General features: G+C 37.9%; 3 protein-coding genes across 3 annotated transcripts; 1 reads left to right on the top strand and 2 right to left on the bottom strand.

Moving 5' to 3' along the window:
- Positions 1-3,634: 3,634 nt before the first annotated feature.
- Positions 3,635-5,555, bottom strand: LOC145910608 (C-reactive protein-like). The gene is made up of 4 exons (XM_082997797.1): positions 5,390-5,555; positions 5,045-5,313; positions 4,741-4,919; positions 3,635-3,946 (listed from the first exon to the last, which is right to left on the bottom strand). The coding sequence occupies exons 1-4, from the start codon at positions 5,508-5,510 to the stop codon at positions 3,772-3,774; spliced, it is 744 nt and encodes a 247-aa protein (XP_082853923.1). The 5' UTR covers positions 5,511-5,555; the 3' UTR covers positions 3,635-3,771.
- A 2,583-nt stretch (positions 5,556-8,138) lies between these two features.
- Positions 8,139-11,796, bottom strand: LOC145911989 (uncharacterized). Its single transcript, XM_082999419.1, has 5 exons — positions 11,785-11,796; positions 9,626-9,789; positions 8,627-9,462; positions 8,297-8,350; positions 8,139-8,236 (listed from the first exon to the last, which is right to left on the bottom strand). Exons 1-5 carry the CDS (start codon positions 11,794-11,796, stop codon positions 8,139-8,141), a joined length of 1,164 nt encoding a protein of 387 aa, XP_082855545.1.
- A 5,778-nt stretch (positions 11,797-17,574) lies between these two features.
- Positions 17,575-21,392, top strand: LOC145911988 (uncharacterized). The gene is made up of 14 exons (XM_082999418.1): positions 17,575-17,662; positions 17,816-17,938; positions 18,244-18,312; positions 18,408-18,644; positions 18,748-18,858; positions 19,190-19,306; positions 19,476-19,547; positions 19,645-19,890; positions 19,970-20,068; positions 20,131-20,253; positions 20,320-20,424; positions 20,490-20,747; positions 20,808-20,946; positions 21,076-21,392. Exons 1-14 carry the CDS (start codon positions 17,575-17,577, stop codon positions 21,152-21,154), a joined length of 1,866 nt encoding a protein of 621 aa, XP_082855544.1. The 3' UTR covers positions 21,155-21,392.
- The last annotated feature ends 1,449 nt before the right edge of the window (positions 21,393-22,841 follow it).

Raw genomic sequence — 22,841 nt, 5'->3', positions numbered from 1 at the left:
ATATTAATTTCTGTTTTTACCAAGTAAATGTTTGCTCACCACTTGTGAAACAGGTGTAACCGTTCAAACCTTCAGCACAACGACCAGGGCAAGAACTATTGCAGTATCCTGAACATCGATGTAAGCAGAAAACAAAAAATTAATTAAGTTAGGTGCGGGTAAATTTTTAAATTTTGTTTTCGAAGCTAATGAGATGGTGCACAAATTTATTGACTTCCTATTGATTGATATAATGTTCTGGTTACGATGTAATCAGACAAATGAATCACGTTTTGTTCTGAGCTCTGCTATATATTGATATATATATTAGCGGTTAATATAATATTGTTGTAAATGTAAAACACAAGGAAAAAGCAATTATATTGAACAGCTATTTCAACTAAAAGCACAGACCTTGGCAGTTGAAGCCGTCACCTACAAACCAGTCTTTGCACTTGCAACTGTGTCCCCCACTTGTGTTTGTGCAATTTGCCTCAACGTGACATGCGTGAGTCCCATTAGCGCATTCATTAACACCTGAAAACATCACTTAGTTACCGACTATGGAATACTGCTTTCCAAATAAACGAGACAAAATCTCACTCGTTGACCTAAATTTTTAACATATTATACTTATTGTAAGTTAGTATTCAAAATATTCTAAAGTTAACATGAATATTTGTACCCACCTTGACATTGAACGCAAGTTACAACAACAAACATGAACACCAGATTGGACAACATCATGCTGGCAGAATATTCAGACAGTAAACCTAGCTTGCGTGACAAAACCCCTTTTCTTCTATCAGCCACACAAAGCACTTTTTCTCTCCAGCTTCCAAACCATGGGTCGCAGCGAATTTTTGTCGGAGTGTTTTTCTCCTCAGATTTCATCAGTGAATGAAACTAATCCATGAGGTAGTAAAGAGTCGTCTTGACCAGAAATATGAGGTTTGAAATGAGCATCACATGGTTCAGCAAACTGTGTAAGTGATTGCACGGTGAGGAGAGAGTCAGTCCTAGGGATCGCGGGGTGTGCATGCTTGACTAGGTTTACGAAAAACAGAGCAATTGAAAACAAACGACAACGTTTCTATTTCAGGTTGAACCCAATAGATTGTTTGTCAAGTTGCAAATCGCCCAGTGAATTGTAATAGTCCTGAGAAAGTTTGTGAAAAGGAATTCTGTATGTCAGCGTTTCCTAAAACTATTTTCGTGCTCCGCGGAAGTTTTACTAATTAGCAATAATTTATGAAAAAGTTTGTTTGCGTAATATCAAAAACATGAGTTACAAGCACTGCACTGATCATCGCAAAATCGAGCTTTTACTTTATGGTATTATTTTAAGAACAAACAACGTTTAAAACTTGAAGCTGTGTAAGAGGAACTGATGACGTGATTGTTCAACATTGAGCCCCAAACCCAATAAGTTCACGGAAAAGACCCACAAAGCGATTCCTGCTTTCATTTCAAACACTTTTAATAGGACGCAAATTCACACACGAACAGCACTTTCGAAAAGCAAAGAACACATGAGGGAAAAGGTACACTGCACGCTACAGAGAACTGTATTCATGCCATATCCAAAATATCAGACTTTTACAGTTTTCAAAAATAAAACAAAATAAAATCCTTATGCCACGTTTTCCTGAATGACTGATATTACGGGAAATCTCAAGTACGATTTTTTGCACCACGCCAACTTCCAGGTTGTGCTCAGCATGGAGTAACGGGGTAATTAATGGTGACATTCGCCCAGAATACGAAAAATTGTGCAAAGATTTGAATGAATACATGTATATAAATATAAATCATAAAATATGTTAATATAAATCAACAAACTATGTTAATATAAATTCGGCGGCAAGCCTCAACGCAATATGTAAGACTTATACGTCAAAGTGGAAGTAGTCAATTGTGCAAACGTTTATTTAGAAATCTTTTTAAAAATTAAAAAGAGTGTATGGTTACTTTCACATCAGTTTGGCGACTCCGACTTCAACTCCACAACGCTAAATTGCAAGTGATGTGAGAGTGAGTCAGGGGTCGCGGGGTGTGCATGTTTGACCAGGTTTGAAAAAAAACAGGGTAATTGACAACAAACGACAACGTTTCTATTTCAGGTTGAACCCAATGGATTGTTTGTCAAAATGCAACAGAACCAGTGAATTGTGATACTTATGAGAAAGTTTGCTTTGTGGAATATAAAAGGTCCTTCCATAGGGTTCAACCACAAATAGAAACGAAATATTATATTATATTATATACACGTTCAATTTCACGCAAGCCTAGTGTTTCTGAATTATCTGCAAACATGATGTTGTCCTGCCTGGTGTTCTTGCTTGCTAATTGTGACAATGCAGTTTGCTTCAACGTGACATGCGTGAGTCTCATCAGCGCATTCATCAACACCTGAAAACATCATGTGATAAACAACAGTTAAAAAAAACGAGTAAAAAACAACATCGATTGTTTTAATCAAAAAATTCCAACAGTCTGTTTGCAAATACTTTGGCAATGAACGCATTATGTGACAACAGAAAATACGAACACCAGATAAGAAAACATCATGTTTGCTGAATATTCAGGCACTGAACCACGTTTGTGTACCAAGTCCGTTTCCGTCCATCAACTCGCAAAGCACCATTTTCTTGGGGGACACGACACACTGGCACCAGGCGGGGAGATCAGACAGGGAAAGGAGGAAGAGTTACCTCTACTAAAACATGTTGTAATGACTGACAAAAAGATTACCTTAAAAAAATTAGTTTGTAACATTATAGTGTGATTGTTTTGTGTATGGCTCTTAGCTAAAAAATAGGATTAATTTCCGGATACTTGCACATGGACAACATATACAGTTTTCATTTAAACAAAAATGTCATTGTCTTCATTTTTATTTGACGCGATAAAGTACGTAAGCTAGCACAGAGAAGTGATTGTAACATTCATTTTCTTTCGATGATCTGTTTGTTTAACTTCAAAAAAGTACTTCCACCGAAAAATGCTTACAGACTCATCGAAACCGTAGCGAACAAAGCCCTTACATGTTTTTGAAGTTCGATTCTCATTTAAGCAGCGTGGATTCTTAATGGCCTCACAAACAACATCATAGAAACCACGTAATGAACGTTTGCTTCAACGAAAGTTTAATTTATATCCCTGGCATTGACGTCGGAACAAATCCATTAAATCCGCAAACATTGAACATTTTCTATGATCCCATTGTTCACGAGAAAACCCCACGTAGTCGTAAACCTTGAAGTTCATTTTTATGGTTACTGCTTCAGCCACTTATCCAATTTTTTTTTTACGGACGTGTTTGCTCTTTGATGAGGTTTTCACATTATATGTGTCGAATTCGGCTTGAGATTTTAGTTTATAAGACATGGCTTTGTGTTGAGCCTTTGTCACTGGTGAATTCTGATTGTGGTTTATGTAACAATTTGTTTAGGCTTGACTACGTTTCTATGGTTTGTTCGGAACGGCTCCCCAACTGTGCAGTAGGTTTTTATTTTATTATGGCAAGTTTCGTGTCGTTTTTTACATGTTTCAAAAATAAATTGTACAGTTTATGTTTTTTTTGTTATTTAGCATCAACTGATGACGCTGTTTAAGACAATATAAATTACTCCAGAATAAACAAACACAACCATAAGATACCAAATTTGTATATTTCGGAACGTGAAAAGGGAATTAAGCTGATACGTACACATGATGTAATGAATTGAATTTAATAGTTACACGATTACCACTTGATTAATGTTGGGAAAAGTTCTTTTGAAATTGAACTCAAACAGTAGGACAAACATAAGGAATGGAGTAAGAAGATTCTCCGAAGAATTCGACTCGATCCACTGACATCGAGATAACCTGATCAACAGGACACTGACACAACGAGCTCATCCGTTGAACCTCGGCCTGCGCTAGGACACGTGGATAGATGACCACGTTCTCGATTGTTCCTCTACAATAAATAACAAGTATTGGCAATAAAATTCTTACAGTTGACGGTAACAAGTGCCATATGTTTAAGTGTTTCAGGTACGGTGTTCTGCTTATATAAGCTATTGACGACAACCGAAATAAAATTCACACTAGGTTTATTTTCTTTATTCTAAATTGTTGATAATTTCTTGCCCATTGCTTGTAGTGATGTTCCCAGTTCCAAATTATCCGGCCCGGCCGGATCCGGATAGTTATTAATCAAATCCGGCCGGATAATTTGGATCCGGCAGTTTGTTAACACCGATTCGTGTATTATGGCAAAAATGTTTGATTGCCAACAGAATGCTATGTTAAGGTTAGCCTGCCATGAGTGGAACAAACAAACGTGGGCATTTATTAATATGATATAACACGTCACGAAAAACCTTAATAACAAATAACAGAAAAATCTTACGTCGGCGAGTATAACAGACTGGGTCCCAAAAACGAGTAATTTGCGAAATGTTTGTCCGCGTTTAGGACAAAAATGCCTCCCAACTATCCGGTAAAAATAAGTGTATTATCCGGCCGGGTCCGGGTATTGAAAATTGGTCAATATCCGGCCGGGTCCGGGTACCCGGATCCGGCGCAACACATCACTAATTGCTTGTATTTCCTCGTCAACAATTGTGGCGCAGTGTACTTACATGTGCACCAAAACTTTACAAACTATTGATTATTTAGTAAATTGAATTAGTTGTCAAGCTGTTATGCGAAATGCCTGTTAAAATAAATAAACGTCCAACGCCAAAGAGCTTCCAAAAAAAAACTTACTTCATCCAGCGATCTGGAAAAAATCCCCCAGGTCTCCTATAGTCCTCGTCCTGCCCGATTACTAAACTTCCGTCTCCTTTAACCATTCCTCCAGCGTAAGACTTGGTGTCAATGTTCACTCCATTGATATAAAGCCCAACTGTTTGGCTGGGGGAGTCGAACCATCCACAAATGTGATACTGCAAAATTGAAAGCAGAATGCAATTTTTTCGGTGTTGAAAATACTGGCTCCGACATTAATCGCTAATGTTGATACTTTGTTGGAAACAACTTTGCCTAAATTATACGAAAATCCTAAACTTACGTTTTTTAAAGGTTCCACTTGATGGTAGAACTTAACTTCGGATCCAAACACAATCATTTTAATTAGTGGTGGTGCTTGTAGTTCCAGAAGGAAATGGTTGAACACTGTTGGGGTGTGATAGCTTATGAGTGGCATCACCGATTCAAGAATGTCAGCATTGAACCACAAACAAACCGTTCCGGATTTCAGTTTTGGAAAATATCTCTTGTATTGAACATAGTCTTCAGTCTGGTGGGCTCTCGCAAAAGTGTATTTGACCGAGGTACACTCTGGGGAAGAAAACAATGGTGTTATGTTATTTGTTTAGCTGCTAAAGAAAACATATACTTATAGTTAGAAACATACGTTTGGAAGGGGCGGTTTCCTCCACCGACCGCACGTGACGAAGATTTCCTTCATCGCCAAGGGGATTGGCCAACCCCATGCTCACAAAATAAAACAAAAAGTAAACGAACAAGTTCTTCATTTTGCAGACTTTGTCTTAACCAAGAGTTTTCTTACAGTTTACGGTAACAAGTGCCGTATGTATGAGTGTTTCAGTTACGGTGTTCTACTTATATAAGCTATTCGCGACAACCGAAACTTTCGTATGTTGGAAAACATGTTTTTCACTTGACAAAAATCGTTTTGCGAGTGTTAACGTTAGGTTTATGATGTAGGTAGATTGATTCCGCTTTGTAGCTTGGACAAATGTTTTGTAATTTGTTCGCAGCGTAGTAAAATTGCCGAACTTAATTGCTTCACAAACACGCCAGTAAACGGTTGGTGTAAAAATGATTGGATAATGGAAGTTGTGAGGAAATAACACTGCGCTTTGCAAAGTGTACTCAAGCTAAGTCAACGCCAACGGTTATATCCCAAAGCTAGCACAAAGACGTGATTGTAACATTCGTTTTCTTTCGACGATCTGTTTGTTTAGCTGTAAAACCACCGCAAGCACTTCCTCCGAAAAATGCTTGCAGTCTCATCGACACCGTAGCAAAGAAAGCCCTTGTACAACAATATGTATTGTTGTAGCTCGATTCTCATTAAAACAGCGTGCTGGTTCGTTTATGGCCTGGCAAACAACACCATAGAAACCACGTATTGTAGCACAAACGTTTGCTTTAACGAAAGTTTAATTTATGGCCCAGGCATTGATGTCGGAACAACTCCATCAAAACCGCGAATATCCCATTGTTTGCGAGGAAACACCACGTAGTCGTTAACTGCGAAGTTTATTTTAATGGTTACAGCTTATGCCTCTTATTCAAGTAATCGGATTGACACCACCGAAACCACGTGACCAACATTAAACTTCTGCAACAATTTATATTTTTACGGACGTGTCTGCGCGGTAAAGACTTTTATCACAGAAAAGCAGTTGCACGAGGTTACCACCGGGCATCATTTCTAAGATAATCGCCGCCCCTTTAACCCATTTTGTGATTTCAAACGTTTCTATTATGTTTGTGTGTCTTCTCAGCCGCAACAAAACCAAACTCTGTGGCAATCCTAAACAAAATATTAGCTATGAAGCAGTTCGTGATATACAAATAAACAATGTCAAAATGGAGGATGAGTAGCAACAACTACATTTGACCACCAAAGGCATATTGAGTAAATGTAGAATACAGATAAATGAAGTTGCTGTGTCAGTTTCCGGTTGGTCAAGTGATTTCCATGATCTTAGACCTCGTGGAATTTTAAGGAGAAACAACTTTTTGAAGTATTTTCCTGAAGTATTTCTTGTCACGGGTCGTCGCGTTTTTGACCTTCAAATGAATTTTCTGTGTGCAGCCGGACATATTATCCAAGAAAACCGTCTGTTTTCATGCGAATAAACTATCATTTTTGATTTTGAGCCCGACTTAATAAGCCAAAACGTTACACCCATGCGGTGGCATATTTGTCGCACTTTTATGCTAAACGCACTTCTCACACATGTTGCGTTTAGCATGAAAACAACATTTGTTTATTTTACTGTATGTCATCATTCGCAGTATCGTGGCTTGATTGCTCTTGTTTGTCCTAATAGCTTTGTCCTGGCATCGATTAGTTTCAACTACAGCTTCAGATATTAATGTAATTTTTTCATGCGTCCACTCGTTTTTACAACTAGTTTCAATAAAAAAAACTAATTATCTTAAGAGCCACTAAGATTGGAAAAAAAATGATTTCCATTTTTTCAATATAATCCGAAATTATTGCAGTTAAAAAGAAAAAGAAAAGGGGCGACAGTTGCGGCGCATCGGATTTAAAAGTGAAAAAATGGGCATGAAAGCAAAAGGTTGGCCTTTTTTTTGCAATAGAGTATACAATGACAAGCTAATAGTTAAATGGGCAAAGCAAAACAGGAAAACAAGATAAAGTAATGTTGCCAGACACAGTTTTTTTGTCACACAGATTCAAGAGCAAGTAATGCCATCTGCACATCATTTGAAGACAGTTATGGTTGAGTTTTGTGTGATACGCTTTCAAAAAATAATGGTATGTAACCAGGAAATTACTTTTCGCGTGATAGAAGAAACGAGTTGTATCAAACGACGGTAAATAAGATTTTCAAGGCCAGGGCAAACAGAAGGATTACCTGCAAAGTACAAGCAATATTGAGATTTCTAAATCTATTGTTCCAAATAGCACAACTTTTAACTCAAACCAATTACTTCTAAACACTATTTACGGATTTGCTCATAATTCTGAGAATAAAGAGTTGTCAACATAGTCATGTTGCAAGTACGAAAAACGTTTCGGCAAGAAGTTATGCCATCATCTGTTTGAATGACGCGGTTGGTGTAGCTCTATCCTTATATGGAGCTGACCTGACTGACGTCACAGATAAGGCTCGTGCGGGTGGTGACGCCATGTTGTTATCGGCCACACACCACTAGAGGCGGAAAATGCGCAGTAAGCGACTTACTAATGATGGAGCTACACCAACCGCGTCATTCAAACTGATGATGGCATAAGTTCTTGCCGAAACGTTTTTCGTATGAAACATGACAATGTTAACAATTACTTTTCTTTTGTAATAAACAATAAGCTTTAGTGTTTTTAAACGTCTTACGAGTGCCAACAGCCAAAGAAGGTCACTGGACTGCTTGTTGGGAATATCTTACAGGCGACTTGACTGCTTGTGGTTATTCTCTCCAAGGCCACTTGACTGCCTTTTGATTTTCTCTTTGAGGCCACTTGACTGCTTTTTGCGATTTCCTGCAAAGAATATGAAGTTAAACACACACTATAAGGGAGCTTATTCCAGAAAATACTTACCGCCATATTTCCGAGCGCTTAACTTTGTATTTGACTTCGGTGGCAACGATTCTTCTGCGTTATATACGAATTATTGTCAGAATTATAAACAGATCTAAATATATGAACAATTGCTTTCATAATAATGTTAAACTACATAAAAAAACGTAATGTTTTTTGTTTGTAGTTAAATGGATAGTTTTAAAAAAACCTAAAAACCATAACCAAAAAGTTACACCGCCAATTATTGTTTATGACAATATACAACAGACTTGTTAGTTAGAGCATGTATCATGCTGGCTTACATCTTTAACCGTAAATTTAAAAAAAGACTAAAAGTGTTTTGAAAACCTGGAAGAAAATCATTCGTAGCCGGAGAAAACAAGTCAAGTGGAACTGTGATTTCTTCATCATCGTCGTTTTCATTCCTATAACGTTGGATGTTTCTAACGTTTTCATCAATCGAACTCTCATTGAACTTCTGTAACACTTCCTGCAAATTCCTGTGAACTTCATTAGCGTCAGGGCGATCGTCAGGGTCGTTACTCCAACATCTTCTCATTTCGTTGTTCATCACGATAACAGCGGGGTGGTTTGTGGGCAAACAGTTAAGCATACTTGTATCTGGTTGTTCTCCCTGCAAAGTCGCCTTTTTGATATCTTCGTCCTTTTGAAAAATAGGAAATTGATGAAAGAGAATTCTGTAAAAAATCTTTCCCAAACTGTAGATATCCACTTTTGTGGTTGGAGCAAAGCCACCGTTGTCTGAAGCTCCGAATTGCTCTGGAGCGGCGTAAAACACGGTGTAGAGAAGCTTTGGGTTAAGTACTCGCGCTAGGCCGCTACGACCAAACAAGAATGAGCTCCCAAAGTCAGCAATTTTACATCTTAAATTAGGAGTTAAAAGAACGTTTTCACATTTGAGGTCGCAGTGAACTATGTAACTCCCCTCTTTGAGAGCGTGCAAGTGCTTCAGGCCATTCGTGATATCACAGGCCATGCGCAGACAGAGCTCGTAACTTAGGGGGTAACGGCTGGTATAAAGATCTCTATCAGCACCAAGCAGTTGCGCGAGGTTACCACAGGACAAATTTTCCAAAATAATTGCGCTTCCACTAGACCATTTTGTGATTTCAAACGCCTTTACTATGTTTTCATGTCTTGCAAACTTTATGCAACGGAATTCTCTGAAATAAAAAGTACACCAGTTATTGTATACCCGTATAAAGAAATATTCATTTCAAAAGAACAGTAACTATCGATGCAATTTATCAGTTAAGTCATATTAACACAAGACTACATAGAGTGATACAAAAGTTTAATGCGAACTACATTTGTACATCATCTTACCGTCTTGCCATTTGTATCATCTCGTCGTCATCACCAGTCTTGGGAAAGCACTTGATTGCAACTTTTGTTTTCTTAAAATATCCTGACCTTACAAGGGCAAACGCACCTTTTCCAATAATTCCTTTCTCACCAAGAACACACTGTATTTGGTGAGCTGGATATATCTAAAGAACAAACACATAAACAGAAATGGGTCGCACTACAGAAACGATTTTTCAGGATAATTTTTTTGTTTTTGTATTTCTTTTTGCGGTGTATAGGAATTTGGCCGCAACTAATTTGTAAAACTCGATCGGGTTATCTCTTTCTCTTTCTGTGGTGTGTGGGACTACGTGAGCTGGATATATCTAAAGAACAAACACATAAACAGAAATTGATGAAACTCAAGTTCAATGGGTCGCACTACAGGAACGATTTTTCAGGATAATTTTTTTGTTTTTGTATCTCTTTTTGCGGTGTATAGGAATTTGGCCGCAACTAATTTGTAAAACTCGATCGGGTTATCTCTTTCTCTTTCTGTGGTGTGTGGGACTACGTGAGCTGGATATATCTAAAGAACAAACACATAAACAGAAATTGATGAAACTCAAGTTCAATGGGTCGCACTACAGGAACGAATTTTCAGGATAATTTTTTTGTTTTTGTATCTCTTTTTGCGGTGTATAGGAATTTGGCCGGCACTAATTCGTAAATATCGATCAGGTTATCTCTTTCCCTTTCTGTGGTGTGTGGGACTACGCAATGCTTGCAATCAGGACGAACGGTTTATAGTGGTCAAAGCTAGAGCACACTCTTGTGAAAATGATGCCATACCAATAAATTACAACCATATTACTAGATTGATATTTTTGGCTCAGGTTCACCGACCATGAGGTAGTGACATCCCGAATATTTTTGGCAGGATGCTTTGTTTCGTTTTGACATAGTGCTGAAAAAGAAAAATTGTTGATTGTTCTCTTTTCTCTAATCTGGACCGGGCGTGTGCACTTTTTGTTTTCGATAAGATGGGAGAATTTCACGCAGCTTTTCAACCTTCTGATTGGTTTATTGGGTTGAAGTGGTAGCGCCCGTTGCTTTGCCTAGGGGTGTTTATTTGGTCCAGCCGGAGCACCGCACAATGCATTTCTATCTGGTCAATTGGTTTATTGGAGATCGGAGATAAGTTCGGACTGCTGTTTCGGGGCGGCATATTGTTGATGTATAAGATTGTTCGCAGTGAGCGTGCAGGTATTTCCCTAATAAATAATGTGTAATATCAGGCCTTAAATTTAGAAACCGAAAAAGGCCCCAGTGAAAAGCAGGAGGTTGTATGTGTTTCAAACTATACCAGCTTCGTAACAGAAGAACGAAAAGAAGGTGAGCCAGTTAAAAAGTAGGTGGGTGCATGCTTTGTATGCCACTTCGTTATAGGATAACAAAAGAAAAGTATAGCGAAAAGAGGGCAGTTGAAAAAAAAGCTCCCATGCAAAAACAGGGTAGTTACTTGCGTTATAGTTAGATTCGTTATGGAACAACAACAAAAAAGTAAAAGTTCTGAAGGAGTGTATTGCTTACGTTAACTTTTTTTTATTTTATCAGTCCAACTAAAGCTTACGGATATAGCTTTGGCAAGTTTATTGATCTTGTCCATGCCCTGAAATCAACCAACTTCCTATGGTTAAACTTTGTTTATTGACTTGCATTGTAAGGTTGTATAACGTATATGTAGTATGAGATATACACATTATCAATAAACTGAACTTCAAGGTAAAGTTATGCTAACTTAACGTTTCTGGTTGCAATTCGTTACTCATGTTCATTGGAACTTCACAAAGGATTGTTAGTTTTAACGCCAAACATCCGACCAAACAAAGTACCACATTTGTTACTGGTTGCTGTGTTGCCTTTGACTTGTTTGGCTGTGGTCGATATTTTGGACTATGAATCAAACGTTTTCATTGTAAACCATGAACCTCCCCTTTACGAAAGGCTAGCATATTTAGCTATTTGTTACATAATCGTAACACTTTATGCAAACGGAGCTCATGCTTCGTACACACACGACTTATGTGGCCCAAAATGAATTCATGTTCTGCTACTTGCTACAAGCTTCATTATAAACTCACTTATTACTTAAACCGCTACAAAATCAACAGCAAAAGTTATGTTTTGCCACTTACTTTGCTTTCCATGGTTAATTTGCTGCAGAATGCTTCCCTCTGAAACAACTGTTTTACCTCAAGGTGTTTGTAGCTGACAAAAGAAATAGATGAATCGCATCTGTTTGTAAATCTCGGACTCAATGCGGTCACGAGATAGAATAACAGACCGCTGAGATTATTTCGCCAGAACTGCCTACGTAACAATAGTTTACGACCTTCGATTCGAGAAATCAAAATCGGACAAGTATTGTCTCCGTATGGTGAAAGTCAAACAAAAGTGTTTTATGCGATGCTACCAGGCCCGTTTTTATGGGTCGTAATGTTTTTTGTCCGTGATCAAAAGCGAACAAGTTCCTACGTTATGAGAAAGTTAAATGCAAATCAGTCAAAATATTTGTGATCTATTATGTTCGTGATGTATCGAAATATAATGAAAGTTACGACCCTTCAAGTCACTACAGCAGTGGCTTGTCATCTTTTTTGGTAAAAGGCCCAATTTAAAGAGGACTTTTTGTTTTTGGCGCACCAAATAGTGTTGAAAGTGGATTCATTATATAGGTTGCTGGGGTGTTTGTTTGTGGTGCTCCGGTTATCCGAATTTAACTGTATCACTGTTACACAGTAATGCAATGCCTTTTTGTGGTATACGTTATAGAATTGTTGCTTTTTTAACAAGTGCTAAGGATGCATTCTGGTAAATGGTGATTAGTACATTAAGTCGAAACCTAAAATTTACAAGTATTTTGTTAGTAGAGAGAACATAAAATGATCAATTTTTATACAGTTTGTGTAATCGCAAACTAAAAATCACCGAATAATACTAACCAATATTTATTACTGAGACACATTTAAATGTGGATGTGTCTATTATTTCTCTGTGTATATATAGGTTCACACATACCCTTGCGTTGGCCAGAAACAGGGATCTACCCCACTATTTCTTTTAATTGTTTTATTGTGTTTTTGAGTCGTTTTATGCCGTTGACTACGTATTTTCCGCCTCTTTAGGGTCTGTGAAAGAAAACAATGATACATGACGTCACGACCCACGCCGCGAGCCTAATCTATGATTTGTGACGTCAGTCAGGTTAGCTCAATATAAATGTGGAACTTGCCGAAACGTTTTAAATAAGTGAGGCTTTCATTCTCAGGATAACACTAAAGTAATGAAGCGGAACGAAAGACAAGTGACGCGTAACAAAGGCGATAAAAGAAAGTCGCACAGCAGAAACAATAATCCGGTGCGGTGCAGTCACATGAATCCGCGAAAATGCCCATGTACCGGGACATTTTCTTTTATAAAGGTTGTAGCTCCTCGTTTGGTGAATCGGTCCGGAATAGGAGCACCAGTATATGAACAGGTCAGTCCGAGGTTGTGTGTTTTCAGCTTCCTCCATCAATTGAACCTTTGAAACAAGTCCATCATCAGATGATAGGACTTGATTCACACGACCGAGCTGATATTAGCTTCATGGCAAGTTGTCTTCCTTTATCAGAACGACGTCATCATTGAGAGTTTTCTGCTGCCACTCCGGCAAATGTGAAGAATATGGATGTACTTCATCCGCCATCAAAATTTACAATTAATTCACACTATAAAGCGACATGAAAACTGTAAAAGAGCAAGTTATACATTTCTTTTTGAAAATTTCTTTAATTCAGGTTATTTTTCTTGCTTTATTCGCTTGGCACCTAATTTGGAGGGCACCCCTCCAATCAAGCGATTTATGAAAATTGCATTCAAAAGCAATGTCTATGAGAGCCAAACATTGTAACACAAACATGTTTTACCCGTTTATGTTTTTCACAAGCTATTTGAACGGTGTTGTGAACTTTGTGGTTTCGTAAAAGCGGGTGGATGGGTCTGCATGCTTCACTAATTGTGCGCAAATCCCCAGTTATGGTTTCGGGTTCCTCCATTATAAACTGTGTTGAGAGTTGTTCGAGTATTGGATAGATACATACAAGAAATGGAAAGATGACTCAGGCAAGTTAACCCTAGTACTAAAGCAATAAAACGACATTTACATAATTTGAGCATTTTATTCAACATTAAAACTACCACAAATTCATTTTCACTGGCTTAAGTAAAAATAGCTCCATTTTAAAAAAAAATATCTTTTCTACTAGTTTTCGTTGAATTGTAGACTCAACGTTTGCATGCACGACTGACTTTACGGAAAATCCCAGAGCAGGGTTCTTATTCGAGTCAAGTCACGTCGGTACGCAAGAAACACCAGTGAGACCTGGCGAAAAAAAATTGAAAAAAAAGTTTCTGCGAACCAGTTGGTTTCGATACTTGGGTCGCTTTATGCTTGACCGACTTTACGTAAACCCCCGGTGGTTTAAAAATAAACGCTTTGCTAAGTTCCGACCATTAATTCATTTTTCGTAACAACGTGGTAATGTTTCATGTAATGGCGTGATTGGTAGGATTGGCAGGATCGCCCCACTGCGCAGGTCCTTACTTGGCGAAAACAGCTATCGCATTGAGATGTCAGGTAAAAAAGAGACTTGTTAGGAAAAAGTGGTTGATCCAGCTAGGCTTCAATGCCTGGGGTGCGAAACCTGTCAACCTAATGTTTTCTACAACATTTTTTTTTTTTTGTAGGAAAAACTCAAACCACTTATTGTGTCAGGAAAATTCTGATTTTATCACGAGGAAATTTCCCTTGATATTTTTGGATTTTCTACGGCCCCAGTGAATCGTAAAAAAAGGGCTTTGTGGTTGGTGGAAGAAATAGGGTTTTGTCACGCAAGCTGGGTGCAGTGGAACATTGTAGAAAATTGGAATGTTAAATTGGTTGAGACGTTGCAGAACAAAATACTGACATCAGCACCTGTTTACAATGTCCAAGACATCGTTATTTTTTTGCTTGAACGCTTCTGTGAACGTTTCGCAAATTAGAAACCTTTTGTATTACACCTGTTTCATTTTGACATGAAAATTCTAGGTTATGTACAACCAACACTCCGTGCAACCAACACTCACAAAATTCTAGGGTGTGTACAACCAACACTCAGTGCAATCAACACTCACAAAATTCTAGGTTATGTACAACCAACACTCAGTGCAATCAACACTCACAAAATTCTAGGTTTTGTACAACCAACACTCAGTGCAATCAACACTCACAAAATTCTAGGTTTTGTACAACCAACACTCAGCGCTTAACAACCGGTGTGCGGTGAGAGAAAGTCGGTTTACCGCGGTGTGAATGTAACAATACATTGACTACTTCTACTTTGACGTATAAGTCTTACATATTGGGTTAGGGTTTGCCGCCGAAGTTTCAAGATTTATAAGTGTGACGTCATTACAAAAGGTGACGAACACTGTCTCACTTTACGTAGTAGGTGAAAATTGTTCTGCTTAAAATGTTACATTATAAAGCGGGGTTTCATTCTTGTTATTCAGCATTCCAATCTTTCTACAACCTTCCATGTTTTCTGGGCGAATATCACGAAAAAATCTTACCAAAGATTTTGTGTAAAGTCAGTCATGCATGAAAACGTGGCATAAGGATTTTATTTTGAACTGTTATATTTAAAAGTCGGATATTTTGAATATGGCAGGAATAATATTCTCCGTAACGTGCAATATGCCTTTTTCCTTACGTGTTCATCCCTTTTTAAAAGTGCTGTTCGCGTGGGAATTAACATTCTATTTAAAGCACTCGAAATGAAAGCTGAAACCGCTTTGTGGGTATTTTTTTTTAAGAAAATTTTTTCGATTCAGGTAATTATTCTCGCTTCGTTCCCTTGGTACCTTATTTGGAGGGCACCCGTTCAATCAAGCGATTATGAAAGTTGCATTCAAAAGCAATGTCTATGAGAGCCAAACATTGTAACATAAACATATTTTACCCGTTTATGTGCTTCATTAACTGTTTGAACAGTGTTGTCAACCTTTTGTTTTCGTAAAAGCGGGTGGATGGGTCTGCATGCTTCACTAACTTTGCGCATATCCCCAGTTATAGTTTCGGATTCCTCTATTATAATCTGTGTTCAGAGTTATTCGAGTATTGCATAGATAGATACAACAAACGGAAAGATGAACAAGGCATGTTAACCCTAGTACTAAAGCAATAAATGTACACTTACATAATTTGAGCATTTTAATCAACATTAAAACCACCAGAACTTTTTACTTTCACTGGTTTAAGTAAAAATAGTTTGTTTTTTGAAAGAAATATCTTTTCTACTAGTTTCCATGGAATTGTAGACTCAACGCGTGCATGCACGACTGACTATACGGAAAATCCTACAGCAGGGTTCGTATTTGAGCCAAGTCACGTCAGTGTGCAAGAAACACTTGTGAGACCTAGCGAGAAAAATTTAAAAAATTGTTGCTGCGAACCAGATAGTTATAAAACTAAGGTCGCTTTATGCTTGACTGAATTTACGTAAGCCCCTGGTTTCGCATTCCTCCAATATCACCTGAATTTAGAAAAAAAACGCTTTGATCAGTTCAGACCAGTAATTCATTTTCTATAACAACGCAGTAATGTTTCATGCAATGGCATGATTGGTAGGATTGACAGGATCGCCCACTGCGCAGATCTTAACTTGGCGATCACAGTTATCGTATCGAGATGTCAGTAAACAAGAGACTTGTCAGGGATAAGTGGCTGATCCAGATAGTCAGGGTTTTTTGTCAAGGTTCCACGGACCCTGTGATTCGTTTAGAAAAAATGCTTTGGGTCGTTGGTGGAAGAAATGGGGATTAGTCACGCAAGCTGGGTTCAGTGGAAGATTGCAGAAATATTGGAACGTTAAATTGGTGGAGATGTTGCAGAACACAATCACTCACATCACAACCTGTTTGCAATGTCCGAGACATCGTTTTTTTACTTAAACGCTTCTGTAAACGTTTCGCAAATTAAAAACCTTTTGTATTACACCTGTATCATTTGGACATGAAAATTCTAGGTTTTGTACAACAAACACTCAGCGCTTAACAACCGGTGTGCCGTTATAGAAAGTTTACCGGAGAAATATGTCTTTTCTACTAGTTTTCGTTGAATTGTAGACTCAACGTTTGCATGCACGACTGACTTTACGGAAAATCCCAGAGCAGGGTTCTTATTCGAGTCAAGTCGGTATGCAAGAAACACCAGTGAGACCTAGAGAGAGAAAATTAAAAAAAAAGTTTCTGCGAACCAGTTGGTTTCGGAACTGAGGTCGTTTTCTGCTTGACCGACTTTACGTTAACCACGGTTTCGCATTCCTCCAATATCACCTGAGTTTAAAAATAAATGCTTTGATCAGTTCAGACCAATAATTCATTTTCCATAACAACGCAGTAACGTTTCATACAATGACACAATTGGCAGGATCGCCCCACTGTGCAGGGCCTTGGCGTTCACAGCTATCGTATCGAGATGTCAGGATAGAGTGGCTGATCCAATAAGGCTGCAATGCCTGGGCAGCAAAGCCTGTAAACCTAATGTTTTCTGTAACATATTTTGTATTTTATTATTTATTGAAAAACTCAAACCACTCATTTTGTCAGGTATCATGTTAATGTATTAAGTGTTGGGGTCGTGCAGTGGCGGACAATTCCAGATCAATTACGAGGACAGTCTGACAGGCTATCAAATGTAAATGCCGTGTCGCATCGCAGAGTTTGGTTGGCTTCGATCAATGTACAATAAAAAAGGTTTCTGGTTTTAGCACGAGGAAATTTCCGTAACTCTTTTCTGGGTTGAAAAGGCTGCTTGTTTGTCAAGTGTCAACACACTCAGTGAATGTGAAGAAAAAATGCTTTGTGTGGCTGGTGGATGAAAAGGGGCTTTGTGACGCAAGATGTGTTCAGTTCTAGATTTTTCTGCCAACATGATGTTGTCCCATCTGGTGTTCGTGTTGGTTGTTGTAACATGCGTCCAATGTCAAGGTGGGTACAAATATTCATGTTACATTTGGAATAATTTAAATATTAACTAACAATAAGTATAACATGTTGAAATTTTTGTTAAAATAGCAAGATTTTGTCTCGTTATCTTCGGAAATCAGTATTTTACAGTCGGTAACTAAGTAATGTTTTCAGATATTGATGAATGCACTCTTGGGACTCACGCATGTCACGTTGAGGCAAATTGCACAAACACAATTGGGGGATACACTTGTAAGTGCAAAGACTGGTTTGTAGGTGACGGATTCGACTGCAAAGGTTTGTGCTTTTAGTTGAAATAGTTGTTCAATCCAATTGTTTTTTCCTTGTTTTTTTTTTAATTCACAAAAATATAATTTTAACCGCTAATATATAGCATAAATATATAGCAGAGCAACATATAGCAGAACGTGATTAATTTGTCAGATTGCATTGTAACGAGAACATTGTTTTTATTCCAACGAGAACATTGTTTTTATTCCAAGAAGTCCTAATAAATTTGTTTACCATCTCATTAGCTTCGTTAAAAATTACCCGCACCTAACTTAACTAAATCTATTTTTTCTGTTTACATCGATGTTCAGGATACTGCAATAATTCTTGCCCTGGTCGATGTGCTGAAGGTTTGAACGGTTACACCTGTTTTACAAGTGGTGAGTATACCGTGCTGTTGTACTGTAAAAATGCACTTAGTAAAAACAGAAGGTATTATTTTTTTTTCATACTGGTCACGTTTTTTTATCTACAGGTGAACCAGTTATTCACAATATCAAGGTTTTGTGGAAAACCCACAACAGTATGTTTATTGGATGGAATGCAAGCAACGCGAACACAGCGGATGCTTCAACCACCGGCTCAAGTTATTACTATTCAGGAACGAGGCAGATGGGTTTCCTTTACTTGCAGCCAGATACCGAGTACAGCATAACAGTTACAGCTCGGAACTTCATTTCCACATCCACTCAAGTTTTTACAGTCAGAACTCGTAAGTTCGATTACTCATTCACGACCAGCTTCCGAGTTTTTTATCTTTTAGTTGTTTTATGATAAATATGCGAAGGTGAGGTTACAGTCGCATGCTTTTGCAGTTTCCGAACCAGCAATTCCAACCCTTCCATCTCCAACAACGTCAGGATGTGTAAACTCTCCGCCACTAAGTTGCTGTTCTGGATTCACAAGTGACGGAATTAATTGCAATGGCAAGTTCCCCGTTCTTGTAAATTGGACCGAATTTTGCATTTGACTTCTGTTAGTTTCAACATGTGTCATAAAAATGTTTTTTATGAGGAGATAACATTGCAAACTATACTTTCCTTTTTGTGTATAAATAACACATTAAATTTGAAACTCTGCAGAAAACTTATTGCCCCCTGCAGTATAGTGCATCGGGTCTGTGTAATATATTTTTGCCACATGCAGCTGTCCACAAACGATATGGGAGTTTACACGATTATAAATAAAATTTGAAAGTACAGGCCGTGTAAATGTGCAAAAACAACCGATTTGACAAACTATCATATTTTTTACCAGATATTAACGAGTGCGCGGGTAATCCATGTGATTCGAACGCAGCATGCAGGAACACACCTGGAAGTTACAATTGTATTTGCAACAATTGTTATATTGGGGATGGAAACTTTTGCACTCGTAAGTGATGTCATTTGTGAATACAAAACCGTTACTTTCGATTGCAAAATTTGCTGCTAATATGACGAGCTAAGGAATAAATGACTTTTCTTTTTCTTACCTTAATTATGGAATAAATAACATTTCTAGTTATTTGTTTCAAAATATTCCATCGTGTAAATAATCGTAGGGCATTGTGGAGGAACAGAATGTTATTCAAGAGAAGAATGTGATACATACTCCCTTCAGTCTGACACCTTTGGTAAGTATGTAACGACATAATTTCCAACCTTTTTCCACTACGGTTCGGAGATTTGCTATCATAAATAACTTCTGCAGGTCAATCTATTTTTTATTAGTTGAACTACCTTCTGTTGGAAACTTATCAACCACTTGGAAATCTGGTACCGGCCTAAGTTTTTCATGGACAAGCAACAAAGTTGCATATAGAAGTGCATTTCTGTCCGGTGATGGAGTTTCCTATGATCAACACATTCCAAACAAAGCAGCGTTTTCGTTTCTGAAGCCATCAACAAATTATAATCTAACTGTAGTTGTCTATAACCACCTTGGAACTGCATCTGCGAGCATTTTAGCTCAAACTGGTAAAGTAGCTCATTTTTTCCCTTTCATCTCAAAACAAAAACTTTAAAATTAGTTTATCTCTTGGCAACTGTATTGCAGAACCTGAAATGCCGATTGACCCAACTTTGTCGCCAAGCACTCCAAATCCTGCTCATGGTTGTGGAGCTGGCTTTGCGCTCTCAGGAGGATCTTGTATAGGTTATAATAATTAAATTTGTCATTAATTAATGTTTAGTCAAATAAGTAAAACTTTATTACAGATATTGATGAATGTTTTTACGGTTTGCACAACTGCCACAATGAGGCGGTATGTACGAACACAATGGGCAGTTTCACATGTTCTTGTAAGTTGGGATACTTTGGCGATGGAATCTTTTGTGTGGGTAAGTTAAGTTTATGGTAAGTTACAATAACCCAACAAGTCCCACTAAACACGACAAAATTTGCAGGAAAATGTGATTCAACTACATATTCAATTTGCGGAACCCGTGGTATCTGCAGTAAAAATTATTACGGATTAAGTTGTTACTGTTATGACGATAACGAGTGTTATGGTAAGTTGTTGATTAAAAGTGAGATTTAAACAACGAACTCTGGTCTAAAAATTAACCACACACAGGAAACAGTGATGTCACAATTATTCCCCAAAATGTTGGAATTTCTTTCGTCATCGTCAAGTGGGAAAGATTGGTTCCAGCTTATGAAGTATTTTATTATGACGTGACGTTGATGGAAGGAACAAGTGTAATTACAAAGTACAGCAGACTTCACAACAGAGAAGCAGCTTTTGCTAATCTTAACCCAACCTCTGTTTATACCATCATGGTCAAACCCACATTCTCAACAAGCACATCAACTAACTTTACTTTTACCACAGGTAAGCGTTACTGAGTGATGCGAACGTGACACAAGTATTTCAAATACTTTTACTTTACAGATGGTCTCTTAGCCAGCACTACCACAATGTTTTCCACTCCAACTATGACTACGACCACACCGTATTCTTCCACTGTCGAGCCACCGATAACGACCACTTTTGAACCTCCTTCCGACTGCAACGTTTTGCCCAGTCACAGGTGATTTGCAAGCAACTCAAACAAACGTATACATTATTTTGGGATCATAGCAACATGAACAAATGCCAAATTTAGCATATCTTTCATATTTTCTTACAATAGAATCTATTAATGAAAAATTTCACACAGAGAATATCGCGAATTGTTGGAAGATTGGACAGCTGAATATAAGAAATGGAAAGATGATAGGGAAGCGTGTAAACCCTGACCCAACCAAGGCGGAAAAGAATGCTATGTACATATATTGTAACCGAAATTTGCAACATGCTATATTGTTTACGTTTCATGTCTTCATTTTCCGTCACTACGCAATATGTTTGAAGGACTTCAGTTGTAACATTGAAAAACACAGTTTTCGTAAAAGAAACTTGAAATTTTACCATAACACGCTCGCCGAATTTTAACATATTAATCCTTATAATATACTGTACAGTCGAGAGGACGCTGCTGGTACCGTGTGTCTAAAGTTAAACAATGAAATAAACAAGGCACGTGTAAGATGTTTGTGATCCAACAAATATGAGCCAGAGAAAGAACAATACTTTGTATACAGCTGTGCTGAAGCATTAAATCTGTTTCAAAACTGCTGCTACTGTTCCTAGTGCTTTCAAGCAGACAATTAAATTTTATTATTGTTACGGAATTATTTCGGCAGCTTTGCAATTCGGCGGTCAGATGTTTTTGGGTGGCGATGTTATCCCCCAATTAACCCTTCTACCTAATTCGGTACTTTTCACAAAGCTGCCTCCCTAATTCTGATACTGCCCAGAACCCTGCAATAACGGCTCACCACAAAGCCAAAGTAACCCAGGCTGATTTAACTTATTGGACGTCGTGTTAAACTAAAACGATTAAAAACAATACAAAACGCCAGTAATCAAGTTCCCAATAACTCACAACACTGTAACAGAGATGCTAACCACGCGACGCCCAGAAGAAGACTCGCCCGTTTTAGGGAAATCGTTCGTTACATGCAATCGCCAACCAATCGGGATGCGCCTCGCCGACACGCGGCACATCCGGGGCATACAAAAATAAACGGAGCGTGAAATAATAGGAAAGGGGAGACGAATGTAATAAACTAGTGTGGTGAAAGTGAAGTGAGAGAAGCGATATACGTGCGTAAAACAATATAATAAATAAGTGGTTACAACGAAAGAAAACAGTGAAATTACAAGGTGCCAGCAAGAGAGGTGAAAACAATGAAATAGATACAATGACTAACCAAAGTGAAAGGTGACGTGAAGGAAAGAAAATTCGTAACATTATCATCCAATTTGCATGTAAAGCTTGCACAAGAGGAAATTATCTGTCAATAAATGCTGCTCTTTAATTCTTGTCTTCTGACAAGCTTGGTCATCATTTCTGTATTACTGGAAAAAAACCTAAACACATAATCTAATGCAAAAGAGAACGTATAGGCTACGTTTTAAATAAAAAACTTCACAAAACAATTCACGGGCATCTTTACAATGTCGCCTGCCTGTAGGTGGGTATCGCAGCTCACAGTTCAAATATATTCTTATAAAATTCTCATAAAATTGCCATGGTGAACTATAAAACAGGCCAAAAACCAATAAAATTCATTGACATAAATTTGCATGTTGTTTACATTCATCATCTTTTGGATGAACAAATTATGCTTCAGGAAATGCATTAGGTTCTGACTTTCTAAATTTTAAACATCAGGCAAAGAAATTTTTGGAAAACAGCACTCAGAATATGGTTTCGCAACAACGACTGTTAGGGTAAGTAAGGGTAACAAGGTCTGCATTCAGTAACATTCAAGATTCAAAATTTGTTTATTTTTTCATCATCATAAATTGCACACATTTTCTAACAGTAATATGGGCTTATGTCAGAAGAAAGGGTGCAGCTAAGAACCAAAAATGGGT

This window comes from Ascidia mentula, chromosome 8 (assembly GCF_947561715.1).
Source record: "Ascidia mentula chromosome 8, kaAscMent1.1, whole genome shotgun sequence".
NCBI lineage: Eukaryota > Metazoa > Chordata > Ascidiacea > Phlebobranchia > Ascidiidae > Ascidia > Ascidia mentula.
Note: the sequence above shows the minus strand (reverse complement) of the source record. Positions and strands in the feature narration are given on the sequence as shown.

Excerpts from the sequence above, each read along its gene's own strand:
- LOC145910608 (XM_082997797.1), bottom strand. The coding sequence starts at position 5,510 with ATGAAGAACTTGTTCGTTTACTTTTTGTTTTATTTTGTGAGCATGGGG. Across the intron at positions 5,314-5,389 it reads GGAAACCGCCCCTTCCAAAC|AGTGTACCTCGGTCAAATAC; the intron begins GTATGTTTCTAA and ends TTTCTTCCCCAG. Across the intron at positions 3,947-4,740 it reads TTTCCAGATCGCTGGATGAA|AGGAACAATCGAGAACGTGG; the intron begins GTAAGTTTTTTT and ends TATTTATTGTAG.
- LOC145911989 (XM_082999419.1), bottom strand. Across the intron at positions 9,463-9,625 it reads ATGATACAAATGGCAAGACG|AGAATTCCGTTGCATAAAGT; the intron begins GTAAGATGATGT and ends TTTTTATTTCAG. Across the intron at positions 8,351-8,626 it reads TACGAATGATTTTCTTCCAG|AAGAATCGTTGCCACCGAAG; the intron begins GTTTTCAAAACA and ends TATATAACGCAG.
- LOC145911988 (XM_082999418.1), top strand. The coding sequence starts at position 17,575 with ATGTGTTCAGTTCTAGATTTTTCTGCCAACATGATGTTGTCCCATCTG. Across the intron at positions 18,645-18,747 it reads AGTTTTTACAGTCAGAACTC|TTTCCGAACCAGCAATTCCA; the intron begins GTAAGTTCGATT and ends ATGCTTTTGCAG. Across the intron at positions 18,859-19,189 it reads TGACGGAATTAATTGCAATG|ATATTAACGAGTGCGCGGGT; the intron begins GCAAGTTCCCCG and ends ATTTTTTACCAG.